Raw genomic sequence first — 14,525 nt, forward strand, 5'->3', positions numbered from 1 at the left:
TATATCTCTATATCTGTATATCTCTATATATCTATATATCTCTATATATCTCTATATATCTCTATATATCTCTATATATCTCTATATATCTCTATATATCTCTATATATCTCTATATATCTCTATATATCTCTATATATCTCTATATATCTCTATATATCTCTATATATCTCTCTATATCTCTCTATATCTCTCTATATCTCTCTATATCTCTCTATATCTCTCTATATCTCTCTATATCTCTCTATATCTCTCTATATCTCTATCTCTCTATATCTCTATCTCTCTATATCTCTATCTCTCTCTATCTATCTCTCTATCTATCTCTCTCTATCTATCTCTCTATATCTATCTCTCTATATCTATCTCTCTATATCTATCTCTCTATATCTATCTCTCTATATCTATCTCTCTATATCTATCTCTCTATATCTATCTCTCTATATCTCTCTCTCTATATCTCTCTCTCTATATCTCTCTCTCTATATCTCTCTCCCTATATCTCTCTCTCTATATCTCTCTCTCTATCTCTCTCTCTCCGACCCCTCCTCTGTTAAGGGGACTGATAAGGACTGACAGTTTCGTTTTGAATATAAAACTGCTTCCCCATGGGGTAGCATGCCCAAATCAGATTCAGAGTGAGCCAACTGGAGGGGTGCAAAGGTTGCTGCATGTGCGTGCATGCAGGCAGACCTTTGCCATGTAGATAGCATGGGTTTTAAATACCCCTGCTCGGTTTTATATAGAACCCAGTGGTTAAAAAGAAAATGTTGCTGTTTGGGCGTGTTTTATCACCATTCCCTTCCCTTCCCCTCCATTCACGCTTCCCTCCTCCATCTCTCCACTCCCATCCCCCCCCAGGGTGTATAACGATATTTGGTGAGGGGTCACTCTCTCCCACCCAGCCACCCCTCCTCCCTCCTCCCTCCTCCCTCCTCCCTTCTTGCTCTCCCTTGCTCCCTACGCTCACTCTCCCTCCTCTCCTCTCTTTTTCCTCCCTCCCTCCTCTCTCTCCCCCTCCTCCTCCTCTTCCTCCTCTTCCCTCTTTTTACACCGTCCCTCTTTCTCACCCCCTCTTAATATTTCTGTCAGCGAAGCGACAGGTTGTATTTCCTCGTTTGCAAAAAAAGTGCATGTTGTAGTTGAAGTAGAATATCATTTTAATTGCCAAGCTTCTTGTTTATTCTGATGAAGGTCTGACCATTTCATTTAAATTCTTTTTTTTGTATTCGTTTCCAGTAAAGATGGAAAATCTTCAAAGTGATGTGCATCAGAGTTCCCACGATGGTTTAAGTAATGAGTGGGTAAAGCAGGAACCTTGTGATTCTCTTCCCAGGGATATGAAGAATGCTCCTCAGCTGTTTGAAGGTAAGCAGAGCCACCCACAGAACACACATCACAGTTCCAATTGCTTTGTTCGTTTAACGATGAAATTCCACAGAACACACAGCACTGTTCTCCTTGCTTTGCTCGTTGAACAATTAAATGCTAATATTCCACGTCACACTGTCATAAATTACTAACACTTCATTATCAGTTGAGTTCATGAGGATAAGTCCAAATTTGAAAAATCAGTTCTGATGTCAAGCCATTGAAAACTGAACGTGCGTTCATGATTATTACATAAGCCTACAAAAGGTAATTGTATTCCATTCAGTATCTTTCGACGTACAAAACCTTCCGCTCGAGTGCAATTTTTTTGCATTCCCGTGGAAATGACTGTGCATTCCAAGACATCATGTTTTTGGTTGTCAGTAATTGAGGGATCCAGTGAACATATTTGGATTAATTCCATGCTGGGTTTGTCTTATCTATGATACCTCCCCATTGACTTTGAGGGCAGTGCCTCTCCCATCAAGGGTGAGAGACATTGTGCAATCGAGTTGAACAGTGTAAAGTGGATAGGCCAGTGTAACTTTTATTAAAAAGGTGGTGGATTGAGGGAGGGGAGGGTTGGAGGAGAGAAAGAGACACAGACACAAAGAGATAAAGAAATAGTGTAACGGTCTCATCCTTTCAGGAGGATAATGCAAGACTGCTGGAGAGTATACTCCCAAGATGCTCTGAACGGAGGCAAAATATTCACGATGTGGTTGTGTTTTATTAAATTTATCCATGTGCCTGTTTCAGCATGTACAGTCACTTTATCGGGCATATTGAGTTCCCCCAGCCGACGAAATGCCGGCTCAAAATACATAGCACTCATTACCCTGTGCATGTGAAGCGAAGAACAGGCTTCAGCATTTGGTTCATGTCCGTCCATCAGTCTTGTCAGTTTATGATGGAGGAACGACTTTTTAAATCGAATGTTACATTTTGAACAAGAATAGGAAGATCATTTTTTCATTTGAACGTTCTTTGGCTTTGAATTCATCCCAATCGTGCATGCACAAAGAGGAGTTGGATAATTTTCTTGCTCTGTCTACTTGCCTGGCAGTACAAAATTGAAAATGTTTCCAAACAGGATACTTACTGTTTTTAAGGACGTTATAAAGGACACAAACAACACGCACGAATAACGAATGTAAATTTGTTCGAGAAGGTGAAGTAATAGACACTGCTGAAAATGGCAGTAAAACCCAGAATTAATTCATTTCTACGACTTTTACAATCTTTATTTTATTCGATATAATTACAGGCCTGAACACTGTAAAACACAAATCGTCTGCCATAATATTTCCAAGAACATCCAGTGTTGTAGTACTTCAATTTAAACTAAGGTTCAATGGAGTGGTGTATAAGGGTGGTATTTGGGACTGCTTCTGGACTACTTCAATAGCACTAAACTTTCAGATTTTTATTTTTAACTAGTGCGTGCCCGTACGCGTGTGGCCGTACGTGCGTGGCCGTACATGCAAAAAAAAAAAATTTCAAACCGCGTGCCAGAAACAACAACCACACAGGCCGTTCCTTCGCTATCGCGTGCCGTACGTGCATGGCTGTACGTGCGTGGCCGTACGTGCAAAAAAAAAACAACTTTCGAACAACCACACAGGCCGTCCCTTCACTGTCGTAAACGACGACTGGATTGGGGCATTGTGTTTAAGAAAATCGAGAAAGAAAGTCGTCACTATCCGGAAGTCCGGAAGTTAAGTCCTCACTGTCCGGAAGTTCGCATATCGCAGTTACGATTATTCGCAATTTAGTTTTAATGGCCAATTATTCAATTCGTGCCAACGTATTTTGCCTTTTCGCAATGTCATCGCAAGGAAAAACACAAAGAGAAGAGAAGAGAAGAGAAGAGAAAAAAAGAAAAAAGAAAAAGAAAAAAAAACGTACGTGTAAAAATACCCAAAAAACTTTCAGACAACCACACAGGCCATTCCTTCGCTCTCGTAAACGACGACTGGATTGGGGCATTATGTTTATCTATAAATGCGCATGAGAAATCGAGAAATTATTAGAATACACCAATCATCACTATCCGGAAGTCTGTACGTTGTAATGGGGAATGTGGCTGAGGATCTCTTCCCCAACGGCCACACCTACACAGCAACGTGTCTTGTCATTGGTTGGTAAATAAATGGCCATAACTTGGGAAGCACTTGTCCGATTAATATCAAACCTTGAAAAGGCACATCCACAGGGCCCCAGCAATATACCTGGCAAGTTTCAATTAGATCGGACCAGTGGTTGTCAAGAAACAGCGGTGTCACACACACACACACACACACACACACACACACACACACACACACACACACACACACACACACACACACACACACACACACACACACACACCTGGAATTATAGATAGATAGATGATGGTTAAAATCATTATTTTATTGTGATTAATACAGTACTGAATATACCTCAACACTGTGGGGGGTATCGTTTTCTATGAACACTCGAGTTTAAAAGCAACGCATGTTTAAATAGAAAGGCGCTCGGTAGAATGAATACCTCTGAGAGGCTGAAAGTGTTAAGTTTTGTATCCGACTGAGAGGCCGAATCTGCATCCAGACCTTAAACCAAATCAAATCGGCTTGTTCTTGTCACCTATGCCACTCATCCACCAAGTTTTGTCATAACCCGTCCACAACTTTTTTGAAATACCGTGCTTTATATCGTTTTGGCTCTATCTCTCATTTCAAAGGTTTTTGCCAAAATCAAACCAATTGGTCCTTGTCACACATCCAAATTTTGTGCGATGCATCAGGACAAGGTCTCATTGGGTTGTGCTCCCCATCTGGTTGCACCCCCTATGAAGGGTGTGAAAGGGGGTTTTTTCCACCCCAAATATCGGTATTTTCTTCAAAAATCTTCTTCTCAGGAACTGCCAGACAGATCCAGACCAAACTGGCCTTGTGGCATCGTGACCATGCCCTAACCTTAAGTTGTGCTTCTCATGGCCGTATCTCCCCCAGAAAGGGGGCCACGGGCCCCTTCCCCGAATCCCTTAAATTCGCTAAAATTAAAACATCTTCTCCACAACTACCTGAGTGATACGGACCAAATTTGGTAGAATTCATCACGACAGTAAGGTCTCATGGGGTTGTGCTCCCCATTCGGGTCCACCCATTTAAAGAGGATAAAAGGGGGATTTCCCCCCAAATATTGGAACCGTATTTCATTTAAAAATCTTCTCGAAACTGTAACCAGATCCAGACCAAACTGGCCATGTGGCATCGTGATCATGCCCTCAGCTTAAGTTGTGCTCCCCATGGACATATCTCCCATGGAAAGGTGTCCACAACCTCCCTCATCTCATCCCTCGTATTCACTGAAACATTAATTTTTTCACAAACTACATGACCGATATGGACCAAATTTGGTACGATACATTAGAACAGTAAAGTCTCATGGGGTTGTGTTCCCCATCCGAATCCGCCCCCTATAAAAGGCTGAAAAGGGGGGTTTCTCCTCAAGTTCAGGGAATTTATTTTAAAATATTCTCAGAAACTGACAGCCAGATGCAGACCAAACTCTTCATGAAACGCAAGGACGATAGTGTTATCTTAAGTTGTGCTCCCCATGATCATACCGCTTCAGGAAGCGGGAACCATGGCCCCTTCCCCCTAATCCCTCATTTTCATCCTGCCTGTTGGGGAAATAACCGCCAGTCCCCCATGCGGATATTTTTTTTACTTATGTCAACAATGAACAGCCACAGAGAATACTTCAGCATCAACAGCAAGCAGTTCTGCAAATTGCTTATTCTGGCTCAGTCAGATGTGTCACAGTCACATGTCGAAGCAGTTAGGTGATTGGCACAGAGCATTCCTTATTCTCCATCCACCAGAGCTTCACATACACGGGCTGAATGAAGTACATGGCTGCCCATTGTCTTAGCAGGAGCATTTCACTACACATGCATCTGGTTGGCAGACACCTACTGGGTCACTTAGCAGCTCTGATGGACCTGGTGACTGGCTCATCATTTGTGGCTGGAAACTAGCACCATTAGCTTTATTTTCATATCCATACCCTGTTGGATGTGGTAAGTTTGGCATGGGTACATTTGCTTTCCTACATACTATTAACTGATACATAGAGCAGAGAAGGTGAAGATGGAAGGCATCTTCAGTTGGAGGAAGTTTCTTCCCTTGAATATTTTTATTGTCTGCCATTTCGCAATGCAGGGTATTCAGTGAAATGCAGCCTGTCTTTCCATACATAACTCCCACAAACTTCATGGCGGCCATCTCTACCTCTGGAGAAGTAGTTCTGGGAACCAAGAAATCCATGAGGCTGAAACTAATTGTCATTCTGCAAGAGAAGCCGATGGGCAGTGTGTTTGTCATGCCCATAGAAAGCCGACTATCAGTAAACTGGTAACAAGATGTTCCGCTGCTCAAAATTGAGTAGATCAAAGATGGCATGGACAGGAATGGAGTTGGTCATTTTGTGTGTGTTTTCCATCAAGTCCTGTCAGGAAGTAGACTTATTTTACTTTTATTGCAGGATGGATATGAGGAAGACAAGCCTGGTGAATGATGCTGTCTTTTTTTTGTCATCAAAGATGGGATGGAGGATTCATCTGCATTGGCTTGCATGTTATCAACAATTTATCTCGGCTCCTTTGATTGCTTCTCCTTTGAGGAGACACTCCGGGGGCTCACATTATCTGATGTAGCACCCTTCCCCCCCCCCCGTGTTATCTGGCTTCAATGACAACAAGATCCACATTTGGAACAACATGAAGCCATGCCAACATGACATCATACTGTTGAAACTTTGCTGCTTCCAGAATTTTGGTGTGAAACTGGCTTTTCCACCACAGATGAAGCATTGGCTTTTCCAGTCAAAGTTAGTTACCAGTCCATGAAATATGAGATCTAGTAAAGCGTGTTGCTGACTCATCACCACAGCTATCACCACCACCAGTAATACCTGTGTCAGGCTCAGGAAGAGTTTCTTCAATATATATATATATATATATATATATATATATATATATATATATATATATATATATATATATATATATATATATTTTTTTTTTTTTAACATGCAGCTGATTACTATACATAGATTTGCAGTTTCTATGATATCTGAATGACTTTTCTAGAAGTAATGTCAGATTCCTTGGCAAGGAGCTTGGAAATCTGCAATAGAAACTAGAAGTGACTTATGTAGATGTTATTTTTTTATATTCAAGAAAATTCTGGGTGAGCCTTTATGATTTCACAAATACGAGTTGTGTCGTATTTAATTTTGCTTTTGTATTGGAATTCAAATATCTTCAAAATGTAGAGTACATATTTGAATTATTACAATGCTGCAGTGAATTGTAGATGTGAATACTCATCAAAAATAATTTGGGTTTATCGTATAAGATAGCTGCATCGGAGTGGCGTTCAGGATCGTAACCCCAGCCAAGAAACTGCTTCGGCAGAACCAACGCTCCGTATCGAGAAATAACTTGCAAATTAGTGAAACATTCCAAAACATATTGTGCAAGAACTCTCATCGGAAATGATCTTTCCTATTATAATTTTCATCATATAATGCTCTTTCATAATATAATTGTTATATTAGCAATTTGGCCATAATTACTGTTATTTAGCCAACTTTACCCTATCCATATAGATGACTGACATAAATTACCAGTTGTGTTCAATATTATTTCATACTGATGTGTGAACATGGTGAATGCTGTTAGCTGATTATAGTTTTAATTATATTCCCAACTCAAATATTCATAATCCAGCACATAAAGTGTCGTACCGCTGGTTTGAGTATCTTGAAAAATATGGCCATTTTCAGGCCCTTGCTGCTCCATTATTAGTTCTTGTAAAAGTTTTAATTTGTGCCTATCATGGATTGCTTCATATTCCCACGGATCTGAGGTTCAAGGCTTGCCACGATGGGAAGCACTCGGGTCCCTGCCGAACACCCGGTCCTGAGGCAGCCACGTACAGATAACGCTTTGTACCAGCAGGTTTCTAAGCAACCACGAATGCCAATTGGCATAGGCAATCCGGGCGAGGTTACACTACTTCGCGTGATACCTGACCTGTCGACGGCCAGCGAATTGGGGTCACATGCCCTCAGCGCACATTCGGATTACTGCCGAGCGTTAGTGAGTGTGCGCTGGCTGACAAAGCAAATTATTGGGGTAGAACGTCCCATCTAACCTTACTTATGTACTGGATCGGACCAATAAAGGAAAATACAACTGAGACAGATTGGAAATAGCAACAAGCAATTATTTATTACAAACACACAAGCAAGCAGTCATTTAAAAGAAAGTATGTGTCAGCAAGAAAGCAAAAAGGTACATAAGAGTAGATTTCACCATACCACATATTCTTATTCAATCTTACTTGAACAAAAGACTTGGCCATCATTCACTCGGGGGCGAAGAATAAAACAAGAAGAACTTGAAAATAATATAAAAGCAGTCTTTCCTTCTCTCCCTCACTTCACACAAATATACAGGTGAATGTGGAGGAAAATGGATGGGGAAGATGGGCAGTGATGATGTGAAGCGATGGTGACATGCAGCCACATCTCTGATGTGCCAGACCCAGTCAGCGAGTCTACTCTGGCGTCCCAGATATGCGACTCGCCCTCCTCTGCCTCAGATTCTTCCTCCTCAGGCCCCCATCAAAGAAGTACCGCTGTTCACTATCCTTGTTCTTCGTGGTTGACAGTATCGAGAGGGCAGGATGATGCTCGTGGAAAGATTGTTCTATTTCCACAGAAGCTCGGCACCAGTTGTTCGTGAAACCTTCCTTTTTTTTTACTCTCACGTTTTTGTTTCCTCCCTCACGAGCCTTCTCAGTCTTTTAGTCTTCTGCTCATGTGAGCTTGTCCCGTTCGTTTCTCCTTTCTGCCTCCTTCAGCCTTCTGCGCCTGCTTTCTGCCTTCTCTTCTGCTTTCTGCCTTTTGCTTCTTCCCTTTCCGCTTTCTGAACCATCTGCTCAGGAGCGCTCTTCGTCCCTGCTCGCACGAGCCTGTACCGTGTGCTTCTCTGCCTTTCTGTTTCTTCTTCACATCAGCTTTTCTTCCCTTCCCCCCACAAGCCTTATCCCCCTCCCATTGGTCCGCAGCCAATGGGGGAGGGTCCACGACATTTCTTGTGGAAATTACCACGCCGTTTTAAGGGAATTTTCAGCACCGCCCTAGCCCTGCCTTTTAGGCGCCAAAAGCCTTGACGAGAGCCCCCAAAACCCCTCCTTCACGTGGAAAACACCCACTTGTACTGTTTTGCACTGTACCACGCCTGTGAGAAGCGCCGCACCTCACAGGCACTATGAGCACCAAGCGACACGAACATGCATGCGAGAGAGAGAACCTGATGGGTTACCAAGCGATGTGCTGATGGAGGGAACATAGAAAGGAACCCTGCACAACCGAAGGATGACCGAACAGCCGCCGGATTGATTGTAAGACCGATGGGGTGAAGGAGGGACTGTTGAAAGGATGTTTGATTGAGGGGAGATTATTGGTGGACCATTGAAATTGGCCGTTGGGGTAAAGGAGGTGGGATTGAACGGAACTATGGTGTGAAGAAGAAAGATTGAAAGTAACAGAGGGTGAGGGGGGAGACATTACACGGGACAAATACAGCGCAGCCAACGCATGCCCCCGCCTCCCCCCCCCCCCCATAATAGCCTTTTGACAAGGTACCAAGGACTATCTATACAAAGACGAATGAAATAACTGATCCTCAGATCACCTTTGTGTGCATGTATGGGTATGGGGTAAGTATCATATATCATATCATAAGATATATATCATATCCCCATGGGGTAAGTTTTCCAAAACCATAACAATATGTAGGTTCTACCTTGTGAAAGGTGAGCATAGATATCGGACCAATTTTCAATCAAAATAGAGTACATTTGCATTTTTTTACTCGCACACCCACTCCCTACGCGAATGACAGAAAGGGTCATGGTATGATCTTCTCTCGGGTATATAGATCACAGGAGATCTAGTCTCGGGTCCGTTATACTGTGGTGGATGCGATGAGCATAAAGTGCCTCAAGGATGTTGGGATTCTTCCAAATTTCTGTCAGTTTAGTATTAGACAGCAGGAGCGATTTTAATTATTTATTTATTTATTTTGTTTTATTTTTAATAGGTAATCTTACATGATTGTGCTTTATAATATTTTTTACTTCTTGGAAAGCCTCTTCTTTTTCACCTTCCTCCTCTTCTTCGTGGGGTTTTCCCCACAAAATGCCATGATAAGCTATTTATACACATTAACACTGTTTGTTCAAACAGGAAAAAACACTTCGGGAGAGGTGGTATAATATTGGTATTAATATTGCTTTCTAATTACATTAATATTATGCCATTATCATTACCCTCGCCAGAGGAGAGGGTATTACATTTGGATCCTTTTGTCTGTCTGTCCACACAGAACTTAAGTGTTTTTCTCTGCAACTGCTTGTCGGATTGACACTACATTTTCACCATAGGAGCGACTACTCATGCAGAATGTTTTAATTATAATTATGATGTCATAGGTCACGTGGTGTGGCAGCCATGTTGGAAAAAAAGGAAAAACTTTGGACTTCTATATCTCCGAAACCGCACCAAGGAAAAAAAATGAAACTTGGCACTTGGCAAGTACTACCTCATGGGGAATAAGTGATTAATTTTTTTTTAATGATGTCATGGGTACCTTCATTATGGCGTCATAATTGCAAACATAGAATGCTACATCCGATTAGTATGAAAATCTGTGAGGGTCATCGAGGGATAAATTGGTCAACAGAAAAAAATATTGATGACATTATTCGTTATTTGGTTTGGCAGCCATGTTGTTTTTTTCAAAAATATACCTTCAAAAATCCTCTCTGAAATGGCTGAACACATTGAGGCGAAACTTTACATGTATGACCGCTTATCCATGAGGAAAAAAATATTCAAACATATAATGTCATAGGTCACTTGATTTGGCAGCCATATTTGATTTACCCAAAAACCTAAAAAAAATCTTCTCCAGTACGGCTGAACAGTTGGAGGGGAAACTTCAAGCCTTGGGGATACTAGGGTACTCATGAATAATTGATAGGTTACGTGGTCTGGCAGCCATATTGGACTGAGCAAAAATCTTTAAAATTTTTTTATTTCTCTTGAACCGCTTCATTGATTAAGGTAAAACTTCACAATTATGATCCAATAGTGATGGAGAATATATGTTTTAAATTTCAACCTGATTGGACGCATGGTCTGGCAGCCAGAAGTATTATTATTATTATTTTATTATGATTTTATTTATTTATTTTTAAAATAAGGCTCACTTGGCTGTGCCTGAATAGGTTTGAGGGTAATGGGGTAGCAGCTGATACCTGAATCCTATCCAGGTTCCTCCTGATGACTTCATCTTTATTTTTTGCTTGTTCAGATTCCTTCTGATGACTCCAATGTAGGACTGTACCTACTTGGTCTTCCATTTGATTTCAATTGAATTGATTTAATTCCCATTCTGATTTCATTCGAATAATAAAAATGCCATGGGTCAGGATAAGCCTGGTGTTGGCTTGGGATCCTAGGGTCCTGAGTTCAAGCCCCGTTGGCCGCTGAATTAAAATATACCAGGAGGTTGACTCAGCCTGTCATCCTTCCGAGGTCGGCAAAATGAGCACCAGTGTACTGGTAAGGGGGACACTGCATCAGCGGCATGGCCGCGTCCCAACCAATGATGCAACCAGCAGCCACAGGCTGCACTCGATAGAGAGAGAGGTGTCTGATCAAAGCGGGATGTCTTGGTACCCGGTCATCACTGCTAGTAGTTATAAATTGGCAGTTCTAGTTTTGTCGATTATTAATTATGTAACACAACAGTACACAAACACCAGGCAAAATACACGTCACAAAACTGCACAAACACCACACAAAGCAAGTCCTGGCGAGGGTCTGCAATCTCTGATTGCTCTTTTTCTTGTTATTTTTGTTATAAGTGGCTGTGGAAAAATGCCATGATTAGCTATCTTAACATGGATATACACCTTAACACGGAGTTCGTCCAAGGCACAAATCCCCCCTTGGGGAGGGGGGTGTTAAATCGCTACAACCTCCATCGTGCGACCCTTAGTCCCCCTTTCAAGTTTGGTTGCGATTGGAGAAGTAACGACCGAATGTATTGCAGTCAGTCAGTCAGACAGACAGACAGACAGACACCAAATGGCATATTTTAGTATGATGTTGCATGTTTCACAGCAATAGTAATTTATTGTTACATTTTTGATTTATCTTTTATTGATACTCTTCTGAATTGTCTTTGCAGAAAATGAATTGAAAATGGTTTCTTGTTCCAAGTCGAGTTCCCAATTGTTTGACACAGAAGCTTCTTTCAATCAGAACATGACACAGACTTCTTCTCAGGAAATCAACAAATATAGCCGTGTACTGACAAAGAATAACAATTGTATTCCAACATTCAAGAAAACTGAAAGGCAGGAGAAGCCACACAAGTGTTCTGTTTGCAAGAAAACGTTCAATTCGTTAAAATCTTTAAAGCAGTGTCAAGCATTACACAAACGAGAGATGCCATACAAGTGTACAGTATGTAGCAAGGAATTCTATTGGTTATCATCTTTGAATTATCATAAAGTGAAACACACAGGAGAGAAGCCTTATAAATGTCCTGTGTGCAGCAAGGATTTTGCTCGTTCATCAACTTTACAAACACATCGAAAGATACACACGGGAGAGAAGCCTTTCAATTGTTCTCTGTGCAAGAAGGCATTTGCTCTTGCTTCACATTTGAAAGTCCATCAAACGATACACACGGGAGAGAAGCCTTTCAAGTGTTCAGTGTGCAACAAGGCTTTTGCTCGTTTATCAGCTTTACAAACACATCAAAAGTTGCACACAGGAGAGAAGCCCTTCAAGTGCTTTAAATGCATGAAGGAATTTGCTCTTCTATCAAGGTTGAAGCAGCATGAAAAAACACACGTAGACATACGTAATCCTCAGAAAGAATCACCCTTCCAGTGTCCTGTGTGCAGCAAGGCGTTTGCTTGTGCTTCACATTTGAAAAGACATCAAACTTTGCACACGGGAGAGAAGCCTTTCAAGTGTTCCATGTGTAACAAGGCATTTGCTCATTCATCGTATTTGTATACACATCAAACAATACACACGGGAGAGAAGCCGTTCAAGTGTTCCGTGTGCAACAAGGCGTTTACGCAGGCTTCACATTTGAAAACTCATCAAACGATACACACGGGAAAGAAACCTTTCAAGTGTTCTGTATGCAATAAGGCGTTTGCTCTGGCTTCACATTTGAAAGACCATCAAGCGATACACACAGGAGTTAAGCCTTTTAAGTGTCCTTTGTGCAATAAGGCGTTTGCTGTTGCTTCACGTTTGAGATTACATCAAACTATCCACATGGGAGAGAAGCCTTTCACATGTTCTGTGTGTAACAAGGCATTTGCTCATGCTTCACGTTTGAAAAGACATCAAACAATCCACTTGGGAAAGAAGGATAACCAACGAGAAAAGGCTTTCAAGTGTTCCCTTTGTAGCAAGACGTATGGTTCTTCAGCAGCTTTATGGAAGCATAAAAAAATACACCCAGGAGAGAAGCCCTTCAAGGGTTCCTTGAGTAACCATGAATTTGCTGTTGCTTCTCCTTTGAAAATCCATCAGAAAATCCACACGGGAGAGGATAACCAACGAGACAAGCCTTTCAAGTGTTCTCTTTGTAGCAAGGCCTATTGTTCTTCATCGTCTTTGTGTAAGCATAAAAAAATGCACACAACAGAGGTGCCCTTCAAGTGTTCTGTGTGCAACAAGACGTTTGCTCTCTCATCATATTTACGGAAGCATCAAAAAATCCATGCCGTGGAGAAACGTTACAATTGTCCTGTGTGCTTCAAGGCATTTGTGCAGTCTTCATATTTGTTGAGCCATAAAAAAATCCACACGGGAGAGAATCCATTCAAGTGTTCTTTGTGCAATAAGGCATTTGCTTTTCCATCACGCCTGAGAACACATCAAATGATACACACGGGAGAGAAACCTTACAAGTGTTCAGTATGCGGCAAGGGGTTTGCGCAGTCTTCATACTTGTATGTCCATAAATTAATTCACGCAGGAGAGAAGCCATTCAAGTGTTCTGTTTGCAATAAGGATTTTGCTCAATTATCACGATTGAAAATGCATGAAAGGATACACACCGGAGAGAAACCATACAAGTGCCCTGTGTGCAGTAAGGCCTTTGCGCATGCTTCGTATCTATGTGTACATAAACGAATACATACGGGAGAGAAACCTTTCAAGTGTCCCGTGTGCTGCAAGGAATTTGCGTATTCTTCGTATTTATATGACCATAAAAAAATACACACCAGAGAGAAGCAATTCAAGTGTTCTGTTTGCAATCAGGATTTCACCTTTGCCAAGCATTTGAAAATACACGAAAGAATACACACAGGTGAGAAACCCTACAAGTGTTCTACGTGCAGCAAGGCATTTACAAATATCACGTCGTTGAGAATTCACCAAAAAATACACACAGGAGAGAAACCTTTCAAGTGTTCTGTATGCAGCAAGGCGTTTGCGCGTTCTTCATATTTGTGTGTACATAAAAAAATACACACGGGAGAGAAGCCCTATAAATGTCCTGTATGCTGCAAGGCATTTGCTGTTGCTTCACGTTTGAGATTACATCAACCAATGCACACAGGAGAGAAACCTTTCAAGTGTTCTGTATGTCGCAAGGTGTTTGCGCATTCTTCATCTCTACATGTACATAAAATAATACACACGGGAGAGAAACCTTTCAAGTGTTCTACGTGCAGCAAGGCATTTGCCGATTCATCAACTTTACGTAATCATAAGAAAACTCACTCAGAACCTCGGAGATCTTAAAAAATCACCCCAGGGAATAATACCACAAACAAAGTGCAATTGGAGGCTTTTTGGGGTTCATTGACGATCCTGCAAAGAACCCTCGGAACAAAACTTCACGATTTGGTCTATGAAACGTGATCCTTTACTGAAATGGAGGTCGATACTTTGAGTCTTGGGAGTACTCCATTTCTCCTTCTGAAACACACAAATGGAGATCGCAGCTTACATGAGAAGCCATTCAATTGTTCTGTGTGCAGC

The 14,525-nt window shown here is 41.5% G+C and overlaps 1 protein-coding gene across 1 annotated transcript in view; it reads left to right on the plus strand.

Moving 5' to 3' along the window:
• LOC147009136 (uncharacterized) overlaps positions 1 to 14,200 on the plus strand; it is an 85,895-nt gene extending 71,695 nt beyond the window's left edge. The window contains 3 exon segments of the mRNA XM_085862728.1: positions 1,239 to 1,367; positions 11,695 to 14,123; positions 14,126 to 14,200. Of these exon segments, the coding sequence (XP_085718854.1) occupies positions 1,239 to 1,367; positions 11,695 to 14,123; positions 14,126 to 14,170 (2,603 nt within the window). The 3' untranslated portion in view covers positions 14,171 to 14,200.
• Positions 14,201 to 14,525: the final 325 nt, after the last annotated feature.

The sequence above is a fragment of the Eptatretus burgeri genome, chromosome 17 (genome assembly GCF_056783735.1).
Source record: "Eptatretus burgeri isolate ZD-2024b chromosome 17, Ebu_testis_v1, whole genome shotgun sequence".
NCBI lineage: Eukaryota > Metazoa > Chordata > Myxini > Myxiniformes > Myxinidae > Eptatretus > Eptatretus burgeri.